Source organism: Gobio gobio, assembly GCF_949357685.1.
Source record: "Gobio gobio genome assembly, chromosome: 11".
Classification (NCBI taxonomy): domain Eukaryota; kingdom Metazoa; phylum Chordata; class Actinopteri; order Cypriniformes; family Gobionidae; genus Gobio; species Gobio gobio.
This window is the reverse complement of record NC_137104.1, coordinates 24,150,031-24,168,732: the sequence shown is the minus strand read 5'-3', so window position 1 is coordinate 24,168,732 and position 18,702 is coordinate 24,150,031. Positions and strand designations below refer to the sequence as shown.

General features: G+C 38.0%; 1 protein-coding gene across 1 annotated transcript; it reads right to left on the bottom strand.

The window, feature by feature from the left end:
- Window positions 1–2,743: 2,743 nt before the first annotated feature.
- On the bottom strand, window positions 2,744–10,718 carry LOC307133436 (kelch-like protein 10; the record flags this gene model as incomplete). Its single annotated transcript, XM_079828521.1, has 8 exons — window positions 2,744–2,879; window positions 3,364–3,455; window positions 3,572–3,688; window positions 3,865–4,014; window positions 7,262–7,459; window positions 7,882–8,280; window positions 9,992–10,484; window positions 10,573–10,718. The coding sequence occupies 8 exons, from the start codon at window positions 10,716–10,718 to the stop codon at window positions 2,744–2,746; spliced, it is 1,731 nt and encodes a 576-aa protein (XP_079684647.1).
- Between the last annotated feature and the right edge of the window lie 7,984 nt (window positions 10,719–18,702).

Below are 18,702 nucleotides of genomic sequence, written 5' to 3'. Positions count from 1 at the left end.
GCCACTACGTTTGGCTCCTCAGTGAAAAACAGCGTGCATTCGCTCTCGCTTCCTGTTTATACCCGCAGTGCGGGGCGGAGCGCGAGATGCAAATCTCGCACGCCAATTGTTCATTGGCCGGTTCTAAATAGCTCGAAGCTGATAGGGGCTCCCAGAAGTGATCCCAATTCGTCGGTACGTCCGACGTACGTCTCCGTTCCCTCCTTCAGGGAACGAGGGTTACCATACGTAACCGAGACGTTATATATTCTTCCTATTTCAAAAATAGATTTTGTAAGTGTTTGTTCAGATATAAGAGATACTAGATCTGTTTTCTGTGTTTAATAGACTTTAAGTTTAATTCCTTTTTTCTTTTATTTTGTAAAAGCAGCGAGTCGGATATAATTCTTCTTCAGGAAACACATTCATGTGAAATAGATGTAAAATTTTGGAAAAATCAATGGGGAAATACAATTAACAGTAGCCATGGCTCTAATCATTCTGCTGGAGTTTCGATTTTGTTGCACAAATTCAAACTCAAAATCTAGTTGCCAGACAACAACTTAATTTTTCTAGTCGGATTAAAAAAAACAAAATATTTTCAATCTCTGGTTACAAAGAGATCTATCTCTCTATGGTAGGGTTCTCCTCTCTAAAGCAGAAGGTCTTTCTCGCTTTGTGTATCCTTCCCTTTCTTTATATGTGACTGATTGTACTGCTAAAGGTGTCAATACAATTTTCCTTGACTTTATATGGAAAAACAGGTCTCATAAACTTAAAAAAGCAGTAATTTCCAATAGTAGAAGTGATGGGGGACTAGAAGTGTTAAATTATCATAATATTATTAATGTGTTTAAAATAAACTGGCTTAAAAGATGTATAATAAATCCAAATACTATATGTTTTTTTATTCCTAATTATATCTTTGATAAAATTGGAGGCCAACCTTTTATCTTAATATGTAATTATATGTATAATAAACTTCCGGTTAAATTATCTAATTTTCATCAACAGGCTCTTCTTGCGTTGAAATTGTGCTACATCCACAATTTCTCACCGTATAAAGACCTTCTGTGGAATAATATGAATATAACCATTAGAAACAAATACATATTTTTCACTAATTGGTTCAATAGAGGTTTAATTTATATACTTTCTTTATTTGATAAATCTGGTACTATCTTATCCAATGAAAGCTTTATGACTGTTCATGACTTCCCTATTCCTTTTAAAGAATATAATACCGTGGTTGAGACTATTCCCTCTGGTCTAGTGCAACTGGTTAAGAGCCACATATTGTACAAACAGAAAGATACAAAGGAGTCGGCTTTGTTATTATTATATGGCATTAGCATTTATGATAAGAAATCTAATAATAAACATATCCAACAAATTTTTCATAAAACAGACCAAATTCGCCCTAGAGGCAGATCCCATTGGGCTGCCCTAATCGACAATATAGACTGGAGAAAAGCATGGCTGTTAGCATATAAATATTTTATTCCTAATAAGACCAAAGAAGTCCACTTTAAAATATTACATAAGATATACCCGGTTAATTTAACAATATCCAAATATGCTGATATTCTTAGTACTTGCTAATTTTTTGGTCATGAAGATGAAACATTGATACATTTATTCTATTCTTGTGATTTGGTTAAAACGTTTTGGTCTAATTTATATTCCCATTTAAATAAAATGCCCAATAATACACAATCTTTTAATTTGAAAGATGTTATTTGTTATTACACTGACTCCAACAAATCTAAAGAATGGATTTTTTTTTTTAAAATTAGTTTGCCAAATTTTTCATCCATAAACAGAAATTTATGAGCTCACTTTACTCTTTCACATTTTTTGATCGAGGTAGACTCGCTGCTAAAATCTTTTAGGTTAACTAGCAATAAAAAATGTGATCGATTCCTAAAACAATATGAACAATTCTTTTGTAATGAATCTGATGTTCAAGTTTAACCAGCTATATCGTGTATTGACACCCCCCCCCCCCCTTTTTATTTTATTTTTTTATTTTAGTTACTTATATTGTCCCTTGTCTTTTATATGTCCTTATGTAAATGTGTTTTAATATTTTCTTTAAATATTTGACTCTACATACAAATGTCTTTTATGTCTTAACTCTAATGTTTTCCTGAAGGTTTTTGTATATTTTTACGGTTCTTGAATAAAAATAAAAATAATAACAAGATCATCTGCCTGCTTCTGCCTGCCCAGGACTCTGGTTCAGTTCCCTGTGCTCTGGACTTACTGTGCGATCTGCTCTTGTGTTTGCTGGGAATAAAACATTAATTTAACTCGCTATTGGATCTTTTGCACTTATTTCTGATCTGCCGTTGTGACAATTGCAGGATATTCTTATATCACAATGAACTTTTATATATCAAAGGCTCAAGGGAAAGTTGATTTCTCAATTCATCACCCCTTTAACCAACTAATAAGTGACTTATAACTGAACATTATTATAAAGTGTTACCCATATTTTTATGGAATATTGCGGTATGTATTATAAATGATTTACCCATGCACCCATTTTTTTTTTTATTGATGCGTCTCGTAATCTTTAGTCAAAATATAATCTTTAGTCAATCTCTTTTCTTTTCCGATAACGGCCCAGAAGCCTTTTCACTCGGATATATGTCACAATAGGGAAGAAAAGATTCCAACACTTTTTTTTTTTAACTGCATTTAATCATATCATGTAGCAAGTCACTGCTGCCATGATGTTTCTTCAGGAAGGGGAGGTGGATCAATCACTGTCCGACTCATCTTCTGATATCTGGAGAGAGTCTCGATCGACCACATACTGTGAGACATCAGGTAACCCGGATATTACACAGCAGCTCACAGCACTGCGGGAAATGCTCATGTCACATGCCTCTTTCCTGTGCGGAAAAAAGATATAGAGAAAGTCACATAAAGACTCTGAAGTCCCATCCATTCTTTCTCCTTTAACATCCTGTTCGACTCAGAAATACTCAACATGACAGAAGATGGGTTGCACGTGGCATTTCATGATGACTTTAAACACTTCCTTCTTGATATTTGTATGTGAGGTTATTTATTGTGGCTACACAATACAGCTGCATTAATATAGAATGTGCGTCACATGAATGTGTTGATGAGGATTTTACATTAAATAAGTTGTGTTTTTATTACCAAACAATGATTAACAAATACTCTAACTAATGTATTGATCATAGATAGTTAATATTAGTTATTGCATGAACTACTTATGTTAACTAATGGGACCTTACAGTAAATTGTTAAAAAAATATATATTTTGCACAATTAGGTCACAATTAATTTGAAAGCATTACATCATGCATTGTGAAATGATCAGTGATCTGTATTGTTTGTGAATGTTACCAATCATTTGTCCTCTGGTCGTAATACTCCACATTAGAGCAGGTGCTGAATCCATTAAATCCACCAACAACAAACAGCTGATCGTCCATAACCTGAAGTTTGGAGAATCAAATAACTGTTACTAATGAAACATGTTCAGCATGCGACCAATGAGAGTCTTCAAAAACTGTTGTTTCAGCAGAATCCTCATTAGATGTCAATATCTCACCTCAATGCCGAAGTTGCTGCGTGGATAGATCATAGATTCGATATCACACCAGCTGTCAGTGAGAGGGTTGTAGGCTTCTGCACTTTGCAAACGACTGGCACCATCATAACCACCAACCTTGAAACATAAATGTGCATTTATCTGTTAATATATGGATCAGCAACCACACAAGGTTTTGCACTCATGCATGCACTTCTGAGTAGGCCTATCTATTTTTGTACAGTTGATAATGTCACATTTAAACACCTTATTTTGTATTGTCATATCGCTGTACATGTGTGTATAATACTCACAGCATAAACTAGATTCCCATAAGTGATCACACCGACACCACTGCGACGGCTGCTCATGGGAGCGATGAGAGTCCACTGGTTTGTTTCTGGGTTAAAGCTCTCAGCTGTGAAGAGACACTCCATCCCAGTAAAACCACCACAGATATAAACCTGCCAAATACACACAAATACAACAGAATTAACACACTGATAGTGTCAGACATGCTCTTACAGTTTTTCTCCATTGGTTTGGCTCATTTCTTGAAACAGAAATTACATTCTCAAAACAACATGGACAAATCTCCAAACCACTTGGCAATTGTTCATAACAGAATAGCATTTCTCATTAATTTCATCAAATTGCAAATGTCTAAGTACATGTCTCAATGTCTCAGTACATCTTTGCAAATGATTAAGTACAGGTAGCCTACATTTAGCACAGTTTGCAAGTGAATAGATCTTGTTGATCTAAACTGATTGTTTGATTCTCAGTCTAATGGTCGTTCGTTCCAAAACGTATCAGCGTAATTTCATTGTATAAGTCATCACATGCACAATAGTCTGTTCAATTGTCAAAATTAGTCAAGAACATAATACCATGAATACCATATATAAATCCAATGGAACATTTCATAAATTTATTACAGCAATTGACAGTCAGGTGAAACTAGAACTTGACTAACGAAGGAGGAGTTTCACACATCTCAGATGACCAATCAAACAGTATGTTTAGTTACCTGACAGGTGCTGTCCATGACTGTGGATGCTACCAAACATGTATGTAAAGAGCTTGACCATGCAGGACCAGTACAATTTCTGAACATGGAGGCACCTGGCCAAGTAAACGAACAAGCGCAACTGCCTGTTCGAGGAAGAGGAAGAGGAAGAGGAAGAGGAGGAGGAGGAGGAAGAGGAGGAGGAGGAAGAGGAAGAGGAGGAGGAGGAGGAGGAGGAAGGGTGCGTGGTGGTGGAATAGGGGGAAGAGGCAGAGGAGTACGAAGATACCATGCTGTCCCGGATGAAATTCGGGCCACAATTATAGACCATGTCATCAACCATGGCCTCCCAATGGCGGAGGCAGGTCGCCGAGTGCAGCCTAATGTGCCTCGCTCTACAGTCTCCTCCATCATCCAAATCTTTCGCAGGGAAAACAGGTATGTAGTCAGTCAATGATGGAATTATATGTTGTATAGGACAGGACACTGTGCATCGAGCAAGAAATATATTTATTTACACATTTACCTATTCATTTTGTGTGTGTGTGTGTGATAGGCCTACAGTAAGATCTTACCTCAATGGGATTTTATGATACTAAAATTGACAAGAAAAACATTGGGGGAAATAAACAATGGAATAGTTTATTTTCTACAGTATTGATGATACAGTTTACAGTAGTATTCCAGTCACTGTGCAGTGATTAGAATTGTGGTAAAGTTACTGTAAGTAAAACAACAATACAATTATATAGGTAACTCATTCTGTAAGGAATAAGTACATTATGAATGGAGTGTTGTCATTTGAATTCTATGTCTAGGGTTGGACGACAACCTTGCACGGGTGGCAGAAGAAAACTTCTCAATGAACAACAAGAACAAGAGATCTGTAACATGGTGATGGCAAATAATGCCATCACATTGAGACAGATCCAAGCTGCAATCCTACAAGACAATGTCATATTCCAAAATGTCAACTCTATAAGCATCTCCACAATAGACCGGATATTGAAGAAGCATCAGATGACAATGAAGCAAATTTACAGGGTACCATTTGAGAGGAACTCTGATAGAGTGAAAGAGCTGCGGTACCAGTATGTACATGTAAGTCAGTTACTGGTTGTCCATCATTATAACCTTTTTACAATTGAGCAGTGGTTCCCAAACTTTTTTGGCTTCAGTACCCACTTTACCTGATTTGTGTATCCAGGTAATCCGGGTATGAAAGTATTTGATTTATACTAAAAATGATTCTAAAAATTTCAGCTTACTGAAATGACTCTTCTGTTTAACTGATTAGATGTTTTCTTTTTTTTACGCTATTGTAGAGAATAATGGCATTGGAAGGAAACGAGACCCCTCACATCCTCGTGTTTGTGGATGAAGCTGGCTTCAACCTGGCCAAGGGCCGAAGACGTGGCCGTAATATTATTGGCCACCGGGCCACGGTGGATGTCCCAGGCCAGAGAGGGGGCAATATAACTATGTGTGCTGCCATATCTGAGAATGGTGTGGCAACTCACATCCCCAGTCTTGGCCCATATAATACACAGAAGCTCCTCATCTTCTTGGACCACCTTCATTTTGATTTGATCCCTGAAAATGAGAGAGGTCTCGTAGGGCCTCACCTACCAAAATATGTAATTGTATGGGAATTTCCACCGTGGCCCGCTCATCAGGGCCTGGTTCACTACACATCCAAGGATGGTCATGGTGTTCCTACCACCTTACTCTCCTTTCCTCAATCCTATTGAGGAGTTTTTCTCCGCTTGGAGGTGGAGAGTGTATGAGCATCGGCCTCAAGATCAGAGGTCCCTGCTCCATGCAATGGACGCCGCGTGTGAGGATATAACAGGAGATCAGTGTAGAGGATGGTTGCGACATGCACGCCGTTTCTTCCCTCGTTGCATCGCAAGGGAGAATATACGCTGTGATGTGGACGAGAATTTGTGGCCAGATGGACAGCAGTGTGTGGATGGCCAGGAGGGTGAGGACGGTGGCCAGGAGAGAGAGGGTGAGGACAGTGACCAGTGAAGAACTGTTATAGTTGTGAAACTTTATTTTATTTACAGCACTGTAGGCTGCATATCATTTTCATTGTTTTTTGTTTGTGTGTTTATATTACAGTATATTGTGCTGTATACCTTTTCTTTTTACTCTGATGTATGGAAGTTACTGTGTGTGTGAATAAAAATGGTTGCAATTTCCTTGGCAGTGTGAGTGCAATGTGTGATGTCAAACCTTGGAGGCTACTCTTACCCTAAAATAATTTCTTTTTTTCAGTTTTATACACAATTGTATTCTGTTAGCTAGACAAAAAACATTGTCAATGAATGACTGGGCTAAGACTGAAAGGTGGACATGAGGGATATTTCAATGGTCCTCTGCCATAGTGACAAAACATCTAAACAATTTGACCTGCAGTGCTTACACAATGCCAAAGGGACGAAGCATTTTGGGGGCACTGACTGTTTAAATGAGAAGGAAGTTTAGTTTTGGCACATGAGTGAACTGTTTTGGGAGAGGTATGAGCTTTTGCAGGTGAACCATGGTGTTGTGCCGAACCATCCACGTTATTTTGGCAAAAGCACCAAGAGTGTTGAGAACGTCCGGTCTGTTGCAAGAAATGAGCCAAACCAATGGAGAAAAACTGTAAACCACGAAATGACTTTTGCAAGTGTTTTGACTTGGGTGAATGTTCTTACCCTGCCCTGCAGTGAGGTGGCGCTGGCGTCACTCCTCCGTTCGTTCATGGGCGCCAACATTGTCCACTGGTTGGTGTTTGGATCGTAGCGTTCGGTTGTTCTTATCCGTACCCGTCCATTAAAACCACCCATGGCATAAATGAGTCCGTCCAGAACAGCGACACTAACATAACATCGCCGTTCGTACATGGGAGCCACCTAGTGTGTAATGCACAGACAACACAAAACAAAGAGAGTTGCTTATATGAACAGCATTACTGTAATACTGTGGGTTTTTTTACCATGGTATTACCACACTTCACTGGACATTACCAAATACTGCAGTATTCCTTGAAGTACCAGTGTCTTTAAATACCACAAAAAAAAATACAACCAAGTGGTACCATGGTATATATATCAAAATAATATAGCCTAGTTTTACCATACCATCTGAAAACTTTTTCTGAGCAATACCATGGCTGTGTTTCAAATACCAGTGAGCTACCTAACAACATCTTTGTTGTTCAAATGCGCACATGATGCCCAGAAAAGCTGACAGGTAGGTCCATACACAGTCCAGATTCACAACATTTGTTAGTAGTAAGAGTAAACTAGTTGATACTCTGATTAGCAATGCTTACCTCATGCCAAGTATGTGAGATGGGATCGAATTTCCTCACACTGTTGAAATAATTCTCGCCATCATAGCCGCCGATACAGTAGACAAACCCATCGAGGACCACTGTACCAGTGTAGGCTCTGGGCCGCTCATCCTCTGGAGTCACATCAACCCAAAGGTCTGCTCTTGTATCATATGCCTCAATTGCATTGGAGGGACTGCCTGTGCTCCACCCTCCAATGGCCAATAGGATCTCAGAGGGCAGACGTGGGCGTGTCAGTTGGTCTGAACCGCTGGGTTCCTCACAAATGGCCTTCATTGCACTGGTGAGAATGGACGAACACGCCTCATTCTCCAACAACAGTGCATTGTTCCTAACATTACTCATGAAGTACTCTAGTGACATCAACCCCATTCGAACCTGAAGCACAGTGAGGGAAGAGAACCAAATGTGGCCTTTATTATCAATCTCTGTCTATGGGGAAATACTTGCAAATAAAAACCTGACTTATTTAAGGTGGAAATGAAACATTATATTGAACTAGATCAAAAAGTTTGTAGACAAACTTGAAGTTGGCTTGAAAAAGCTAGACCAGAAAGTTTGAAATAGTTTGAAAAGTTTGAAATAGTTTGAAAAGTTTGAAATAGTTTGAAGTTTAAAGTTTGAAATAGTTTGAAGTTTAAAGTTTGAAATAGTTTACAAAGTTTAAAGTTTGAAATAGTTTACAAAGTTTAAAGTTTGAAATAGTTTGAGTTTTAGTTAATAGATAGATAGATAGATAGATAGATAGATAGATAGATAGATAGATAGATAGATAGATAGATAGATAGATAGATAGATAGATAGATAGATAGATAGATAGATAGATAGATAGATAGATAGATAGATAGATAGATAGGGTGGTTGCTATGCGGTTGCTCGGGTGGTTGCTATGCGGTTGCTAGGGTACTCAGGTGGTTGCTAGAGTTGTTGCTATGTGGTTGCTAGGGTACTCGGGGTGGTTGCTAAGGTCTTGCTATGTGGTTGCTAGGGTACTCAGGGGGTTGCTAGGGTGGTTGCTATGCGTTTGCTAAGGTACTTGGTGTGGTTGCTAGGGTGTTGCTATGCGGTTGCTAGGGTACTCAGGTGGTTGTTAGAGTGGTTGCTATTCGGTTGCTAGGGTACTCGGGGTGGTTGCTAAGGTCTTGCTATGTGGTTGCTAGGGTACTCAGTTGGTTGCTAGGGTGGTTGCTATGTGGTTGCTAAGGTACTTGGGGTGGTTGCTAGGTTGGTTGCTATGCGGTTGCGAAGGTACTCGGGTGGTTGCTAAGGTCTTGCTATGCGTTGCTAGGGTACTCAGGTGGTTGCTAGGGTGGTTGCTATGCGGTTGCTAAGGTACTTGGGGTGGTAGCTAGGGTGGTTGCTATGCGGTTGTTAGGGTACTCTGTGTGGTTGCTAGGGTACTCAGGGTGCTAACTAAGGAATTGCTACGTGGTTACTGCTACGTGGGTACTCAGGTGGTTGCTAGGGTGGTTGCTAGGACACTTTGGTGGTAGCTATGGTGTTCTGGTTGGTTGCTACACAGTTGCTAGGGTATTCTGGGCGGTTGGCATGGTGTTCTGGGTGGTTGCTATGAGATGGCTAGAAATAGTCAGATGATAGATAGATAGATAGATAGATAGATAGATAGATAGATAGATAGATAGATAGATAGATAGATAGATAGATAGATAGATAGATAGATAGATAGATAGATAGATAGATAGATAGATAGATAGATAGATAGATAGATAGATAGATAGATAGATAGATAGATAGATAGATAGATAGATAGATAGATAGATAGATAGATAGATAGATAGATAGATAGATAGATAGATAGATAGATAGAAGAGTTTAATGAGTCTCTATGGCTCAGATTGAGTTCACAGAATGTCAGTTTCAGTGAGTCTGGGCTTCAGTGTTTAGATTTGAATTTTTGACAGTTGGACAGTTTGAAAATCTGAACATTACATCAATGAAAGTCTATGGGAGTTTTTCCAAGTTTTAATCAGCTTTTTTAGGAAAACCGTAAGTCGGATCAGTATATTGAATTACTTCATGGTTTGATAAACAATCAAGCAAAACTATGATGAATTTGTCTCTGTCTTACCTTTGGCAGAAGCACAGCGATGTGTTCTCTCCTGTTTTCAGGTGAGTGATCAATCCAGCGGAGAATGGCCTCAAAAACCACCTCCTCCGTTTTGACATTCAGCTCATCCTGACCGATCATCTCAACTAGACGTTCCAGCGAGAGTTCCAGGAACTCCTCAGACTCTTGCTGCACCTCCTCAAAGTGCTGTAGAGTGTAAAGATTTGCTTTGCGGTGGAGCTTTGAGCAGGAGTAAAAATGCTCTGTGAACATGCAGATGCCAATGCAGTTCTGAAGGCACAAGTTTTCCTCCAGGAACTTGCAGCAAGCATCTATGAGATCTGACACTAAAAACTGATCAGCCGCCACCAAGAGCTCCAACACGTTCTCTTCAGAGATGTGGACAGCTCCTGCATATGCGTATTGAATAATTAGAGACATGGTGTCTGAGGAGATTCCTTGAATATCATAGGAATGTTTCTCCACGTTGGTCCATCGGGTGGAGAAGAGTGCCCTGTGAAGCAAATGGTATAAATTTCAAAAGATGTCACTTCTAAATTAGACATTGTACAATGGCAAAGCATGTTCCTGCATGTCCTTACCTAAAATAAGGGCTGCAGCCACTAAGGATGATCTTGTGAGCTTTAAACTCTTTGCCATTGACGATGATGATGACGTCTGTGTGTTCACCCTCTAAACGAACTTCGTCAAACACATTAAAAGATGTGGCAATGAACTTGTGCTCCATGTTTTCTAGCTCAAATTTAACTTCAACTCAAACTGATCAAACACTGATTAAAGTAATCTGATGCTTTAGTGAAATCTCCAAATGCTCAAAAGAATTCTAGAAACTTTGTGACATCATAGTTCAACATTCTATCTTCAAATCCTCACAGCCTTTCAACAGCAAGTTATCATTAACCCAATTAACATTACATTATAACATTAGATTAAAATCCATTGCCAATAAAATATTGTAACTAAAAAAGCCTTTTATGTTTTAATGTACATTTAATTAAGCATTGCATGGAATAAAAGCATAAAATAGTTTTTGACAGAAGAACAGGTGATTCCTAGAGTTATTAGGAAAAACTCTTACCTCTTTTTTCCTCAATATACAATCAATACAAAATAGTAGGCCCTTTAAGATTTTATGTTGATATTTGAATAATTTAACAAAACATTTGCATATTTGGTAACACTTTATAATAACATTCAGTTATAAGTCACTTATATTTAATTATTAGTTATTAGTCAATGATGAACTAATCATTTACAAAATATGACATCATAAATAATAAGTTGTATGCTAACAATTTATAAATGTTTTGTTAATTTAGTTATAAGTAATTTATGAATTATTCGTTATTGATGAACTAATAATTTACAAAACATGACTATATACATATTACATATAACATAATTAATAAGTGGTATTCTAATGATATACAAATGTGCTGTAAATTTTCTTAAAAAATTGTGTAAATCATAAAATAAATCAAACAGATCAATAGTAGATGGTTGATGAGGTATTTGTTGATACACTATTTATCACTTATAATTCATTGAATGTCAAACTTGTTTCAGTTTCGTCTCAATAAACAATGGTTAATCTTGAACAAATTATGAACAGACTATTAGTAAATGATCAGTATAAACTGGTCTGTGTTCAATAGTGTTTATAGTCATATTTTGTAAATTATTAGTTCTTCAATAACTAATAATTTATAAATGACGTATAACTGAATTAACAAAACGTTCATAAAATGTTAGCATATCACTTATTAATCATTACGAATGCAGTCATATTTTGTAAATTATAGTTCATCATTAAATAATAACTTATAAGTGTATAAGGTAATAAAATCAATAATAACTGAACATTACTATAAAGTGTTACCGCATATTCATGGTTCGATGATGACGTGCAGGTATTACATTTTTTGTATATATTTTTAATTTTACATATTTTTTTATAGCACCTTAACCATCCCAAAGAACCGCTGAAGAACTGCTGAAGAACCACGTGTTTTTTTTTTTATGTGTGTGTAATGATTAGGTGTCCAAACACAACTTAGGCCACATATGAAAACTACAGTGAATCTATATTGCATAGGGTGACCAAACGTCCTGTTTTCCCAGGACATGTCCTGTTTTCAAGTCCTGTCCTGGCCCTAATATAACAATTTTCTATCCATACTGAGGGGGAATACTTTAAATGTATTGAAATTAATAAGGAATCTTTGAGTAAACTTCGAGTATCATTTGAGTATCTCATTGCCGGGCCGAGTGTCCTGGTTTCCGGTAATCAAAATATGGTCACCCAATTATTGAAGAACATAAAAAATTACTTTACTGTATCTTAAAAGATTGATGTAGTATAATTTGCGTACATTCAGGGCCATAGCTAGGAAATTTGGGGAATCTGAAAAAACATTGATGTGACCCCCACTGCCCCCTCACTTTGTTTTATGTTGATTTATGTTTTATGTTGATGTAAGGTCAACATAAAATAATGTTGCCATCTGATGTAGCAAATTAATGTTGAAACAACATTAACATTTCAGCTACACTTCAAATGTACGTCAACAAATTCCTGACCATTTCAAAGTTTTGGGTAAACCTTTATATACACTCAGCTAAAGGATTATTAGGAACACCTGTTCAATTTCTCATTAATGCCATTATTTAATCAACCAATCACATGGTAGTTGCTTCAATGGATTTAGGGGTGTGGTCCTGGTCAAGACAATCTCCTGAACTCCAAACTGAATGTCAGAATGGGAAAGAAAGGTGATTTAAGCAATTTTGAGCGTGGCATGGTTGTTGGTGCCAGACGGGCCGGTCTGAGTATTTCACAATCTGCTCAGTTACTGGAATTTTCACGCACAACCATTTCTAGGGTTTAGAATGAATGGTGTGAAAAGGGAAAAACATCCAGTATGCGGCAGTCCTGTGGGCGAAAATGCCTTGTTGATGCTAGAGGTCAGAGGAGAATGGGCCGACTGATTCAAGCTGATAGAAGAGCAACTTTGACTGAAACAACCACTCGTTACAACCGAGGTATGCAGCAAAGCATTTGTGAAGCCACAACACGCACAACCTTGAGGCGGATGGGCTACAACAGCAGAAGACCCCACCGGGTACCACTCATCTCCACTACAAATAAGAAAAAGAGGCTACAATTTGCACAAGCTCACCAAAATTGGACAGTTGAATTCTGTTCGATTTCTGTTGAGACATTCAGATGGTAGAGTCAGAATTTGGCGTAAACAGAATGAGAACATGGATCCATCATGCCTTGTTACCACTGTGCAGGCTGGTGGTGGTGGTGTAATGGTGTGGGGGATGTTTTCTTGGCACACTTTAGGCCCCTTAGTGCCATTTGGGCATCGTTTAAATGCCACGGCCTACCTGAGCATTGTTTCTGACCATGTGCATCCCTTTATGACCACCATGTACCCATCCTCTGATGGCTACTTCCAGCAGGATAATGCACCATGTCACAAAGCTCAAACCATTTCAAATTGGTTTCTTGAACATGACAATGAGTTCACTGTACTAAAATGGCCCCCACAGTCACCAGATCTCAACCCAATAGAGCATCTTTGGGATGTGGTGGAACGGGAGCTTCGTGGATCCCTGGATGTGCATCCCACAGATCTCCATCAACTGCAAGATGCTATCCTATCAATATGGGCCAACATTTCTAAAGAATGCTTTCAGCACCTTGTTGAATCAATGCCACGTAGAATTAAGGCAGTTCTGAAGGTGAAAGGGGGTCAAACACAGTATTAGTATGGTGTTCCTAATAATCCTTTAGGCGAGTGCATATATATATATATATATATATATATATATATATATATATATATATATATATATATATATATATATATATATATATATATATATATATATATATATATATATATATATATATATATATTAACTATATATGTACAATAAAACCACTTAATTTCTAATTCTCTTCATTATTGGTGTATTCACAGTTATGTTACAACCTTTTTCCAAAATGGAAATTCTACGAACAATAACCTATAATGACAACATGAAAGAAGTTTGTTTAAAATACTAGCAAATTTATCAAAAAGAAGAAAAAATATCACGTGTACATAAGTATTACATTTTTCAATAATGATTTCAAAGATTTCAAACAAACTTTTTTCACGTTGTCATTATGGGGTATTGTTTGTAGCATTTTGAGGAAATGAGGCACTGTACACCATCAGCCTTGCCAAGGACAAGCTCACCAGTCCCACTGCGACTCCAGCGGTTGACGACTGGCTCATTGACTTCTGGACTGAACCAGCTCCAGTCCCCATCCAATGTCCGGTGATGTCTCCTGTCTCTGTCGAGAGTCCCGTGACGTTTCCTGTCCACGTCCAGAGTCCCGCAACGTCTCCTGTCCACGTCCAGAGTCCCGCGACGACTCCTGTCCCCGTCCAGAGTCAGCCACGTCTCCTGTCCATGTCCAGCGATGTCTCCTGTCCACGTCCAGAGTCCAGCGATGTCTCTTGTCCACGTCCAGAGTCCCGCAACGTCTCCTGTCCCCGTCCCCGAGTCTTTGTCTAGTATTGTTCCTGTATACCACTGTTGTTGTGTCTGTTGTGGTCATGTTTATGTTAGTTTCAAGTTTCAAGTCAAGTCAGGTCTTTTGTTTAATTTGTATTTGTTCACATTTGGATGAAATTAAACTGCACATGGGTTCTTAAAGCTTGCCTACAGTGGATCAATGTTACAGTTTAAAATTATCTTGAGGTTATTTTTTGTAAGGGTTAAACAATGCAGCATAGGCTACTAATGTTTCAAATGTTATTGTACACTGTTTTTTTTTAAAAAGCGGCACACAGTGTATACTCGCAGTATGCAGTACACTATTCCATTAGGAGGATACCTGATGGCTCTATTGACTTTTTGATGTGAATAACTGAGTCAGTCAGTCTCCTCTGATAAATTGTTTCTCCCCAGTTTAAACATTTAATCGCCTATCTGTCATTGATCTCAGAGGTTTTCTTCTTTGCATATAGTTGTGTCAGGATGCATCAATGTGGGTCACAATCCTCACAGATATGTGAAAATAGAGAGATACTGAGTAAAAACTGTGGTTTACAAATGTAGTGCTAGTGTTTTTTGTCTAGATTAGAATGTGAAATTGCAGGGTTTGCAGGATTGATCGTTCGGTGGTGCTTTACCTTCAGCAGGAACACAGTTTTGCTATGCGGTTGCCACAATGTTCTGAATGATTTTAAGTGCGTTGATATGCAGTTGTTAGGGTATAGTGGTTGTTAGTGTGTGTTCTGGGTATACTGACCTTGTTAAATTCAATAGTAACAATCTAGCATGGGTAAAGAAATCAGTTATTATCATATATACAGTGTTGGGAGAAACGCGTTACAAAAGTAATGGATTGTAACATATTACGTTTTGCTGTAACGCAGTAGTGTAAGGCATTAGGCTACTAATCAATTTTCAGTAATATTTTACTCGGTACATGTTCAGTAACGCTCGCGTTACAACACACTTTTAGCCCAAAATTAAATTGTTAAATTAAATCCTAAGTAAATTTAATCACTTTACCTCTAACGTTACCATACTTTTAACAGACTTGGATTGTTTGTGATTCTGTCATCCTTTCTTGCATTTTCTTGAGCCTTCACTTTACCAGTTATATGCTATACTGTTAGTAGCCTGGATAGCCCATAGTCATTATGCTACATCATATCACCTTCTACTGGATGTAAAATGCTTTGTAGTAACCTACATTTTGTCATTTTCTACTTCTGTAGTTATTTTGATGAAAGTAACTCAAAAGTAATACAGGAGTAATGTAACACATTACAATTCTGAGACAGTAATATTGTAAGGTAACAAATTACTTTTAAACAGTAACAAGTAATCTATAATGTATTACAGTTTGGAAGTAACTTGCACAACACTGTTTATATACATATATATATATAAATTGCAGTAAATTACAAGAGCCAACTTCTCATGTTGAGCACACGAGTGCGTGTGTTGTTTATTTTTATGAAGCCGAAAACTCTCAACCAAAATCGTGCTTACAAGCGTCCCACGTAAACACGTGTTCAGAACATTTAAAGGGACTGCGATCCCTGAACAGTCATGAACAAACACTAAGAACAAAGTGCTGCATTTATAATCAACAGTGTATAGAACTACGTTTAACAACAAAGGTGAATTATGTATGTCACATTCACTTCATATATATATATATATATATATATATATATATATACAGCTCTGGAAAAAATTAAGAGACCACTGCAAATTTTTCTTAAATCAGCATCTCTACATGTATGGCAGCCATTTTATTCCAGTGTCTGTTGAATTCCAACCAAGGGGGTAATCCAGCCCCCAGAAAGCATACCTTCCATAGGGGCAGCCATTGCTAATCAAGCCATCACCTGCTGTTAGCATCCCATTGACTCCCATTCATTTTGGCGTCACTTTGACAGCGAATAACTTTACATCTGAGGCGTTTAAAGACTCCATTTGTCCATTGTTTATTTCTAGAGAAACACGACAATGTATAAAAGGCTCCATTACCTTGTATCTTATCGCCCCATAGAAGCCGTATAGACAGGAGGATAAGCTCGCAGGCAATCTTTTACTGCCTATGATCAATTTATTAAAATAAATAAATACTATGCAAAATGACAAAATAATTAATCAGAATACTTATCAAAAGTTGCTCCTGCTCACGCTCTCCATTTCTGCAAGATTCGGTGATTCAGATTTCCCTTTGCACAACTAGAAGGCTTACAACTGTCAGACAGGCTGCTCATGTCACATCTACGTCGTCAAGCTCAGTCTGAGGCTGCGCAGTACGCTCAGCCATCAGGAAGTGAGTGCTTCTAACCGACTTCACTTTTCACCGTGGAAGTCTATGGGGTCGCCGTGTTCATTTCTTTTATTGTCTATGATTCCAACACAGGCACACCTCATTTTACTGAATGAGGTGCAGATTAGGTGATCACCTGAACCAAATCTTATTTAATGAGGAAAAGTATAAAAACCACTGCTGTGGTCATCACTATCCTCTTGCAATAGGACCAGCTGGATGGCAAAAACAGTGCTAGTAGTACCTCAAAAGTAATTGGAATCAAAAAAGAACTACTGACCATGCCAAAAGAGTTGAAACGGAAAGTTTTGAGTGAGGAAAAGAAGGGTTGAGTTCTGGCTTTACTGGCAGAGGGATACAGTGAGCGTTGGGTTGCTTCCATCCTTAAAATTTCAAAGACGGTGGTTCATAAGAACAAGGTCAAGCAGCAGACATTTGGGACAACAAAGCTACAGACGGGCAGAGGGCGAAAATGACTCTCCACTGACCGGAATGACCACCAACTCATTCGAATGTCACTCAACAACCGTAGGATGACATCAAGTGACCTACAAAAAAAATGGCAGCTGGGGTGAAGTGCACGGCGAGGACGGTTCGAAACAGCTATAAAAAAGCCCTTCATCAATGAGAAGCAAAGAAGAGCCAGGCTGATGTTTGCAAGAGACCATAAGGATTGGACTGTAAGAGGACTGGAGTAAGGTCATCTTCTCTGATGAGTCCAATTTTCAGATTTGTCCTTGTCCACCACCTGGTCGTCTAATGGTTAGACGGAGACCTTGAGAGGATTACAAGCCACAGTGTCTCGCACCCATTATGAAATTTGGTGGAGGATTGATGATGATCTGGGGGTGCTTCAGCAAGGATGGAATCGGGCAGATTTGTCTTTGTGAAGGATGCATGAATCGCCACAAGATTGTCCTGGAAGAAAACATGCTTCCTTCTGTTCTGACAATGTTCCCCAACTCTGAGGATTGGATTTCCAGCAGGACAATGCTCCATGCCACACAGCCAGTTCAATCAAGGTGTGGATGGAGGACCACCAGATCAAGTCCCTGTCATGGTCAGCCCAATCTCCAGACCTGAACCCCATTGTAAACCTCTGGAATGTGATCAAGAGGAAGATGGATGGTTACAAGCCATCATACAATGCCGAGCTGTGTGAATGTTTGCACCAGGAGTGGCATAAAGTCACCCAACATCAATATGAAAGACTGGTGGAGAGCATGCCAAGACGCATGAAAGCTGTGATTGAAAATCAAGGTTACTCCACCAAATATTGATTTCTAAGTCAAAACATTAATATTGTGTTGTTTAAAAATTAATATGAACTTATTTTCTTTCCATTATTCGAGGTCTGACAACACTGCATCTTTTTTATATTTTAACCAGTTGTCGTTTTCTGCAAATAAATGCTCTAAATGACAACATTTTTTTGAACTGTCTTTTTCAAAGAACTGTGATTTCTTGTTGCATCGCTGCATAGGAAGATAATTACAATAATATAAATGAAGTTAAGTTACGTTCACCCAAAATTGTTTGTTGTATTGTCAATAACATTCAAGATGACTGGAAAATAAGTGAATGCAGCTAAGAAGAACGATGACAGCAGAAGTGAAGGAAATTAGTGAAAAGTCTATTATAGGGATAGCTTACCCAAAAATGAAAATTCTATAATAGTTCAGATTACTAAATTGTTTTAGGTAAGGTCAACAAATTATTGGGCATTAAGTAAAGTTAACTAAAAAGTCGTAGTAAGAACAACTATTGGATTTTACAGTGTACACTTAAAAAAAAATAGTGTACTTATAAATAATTTTAAGTGAATATTATTATTATTTTTTGTGCT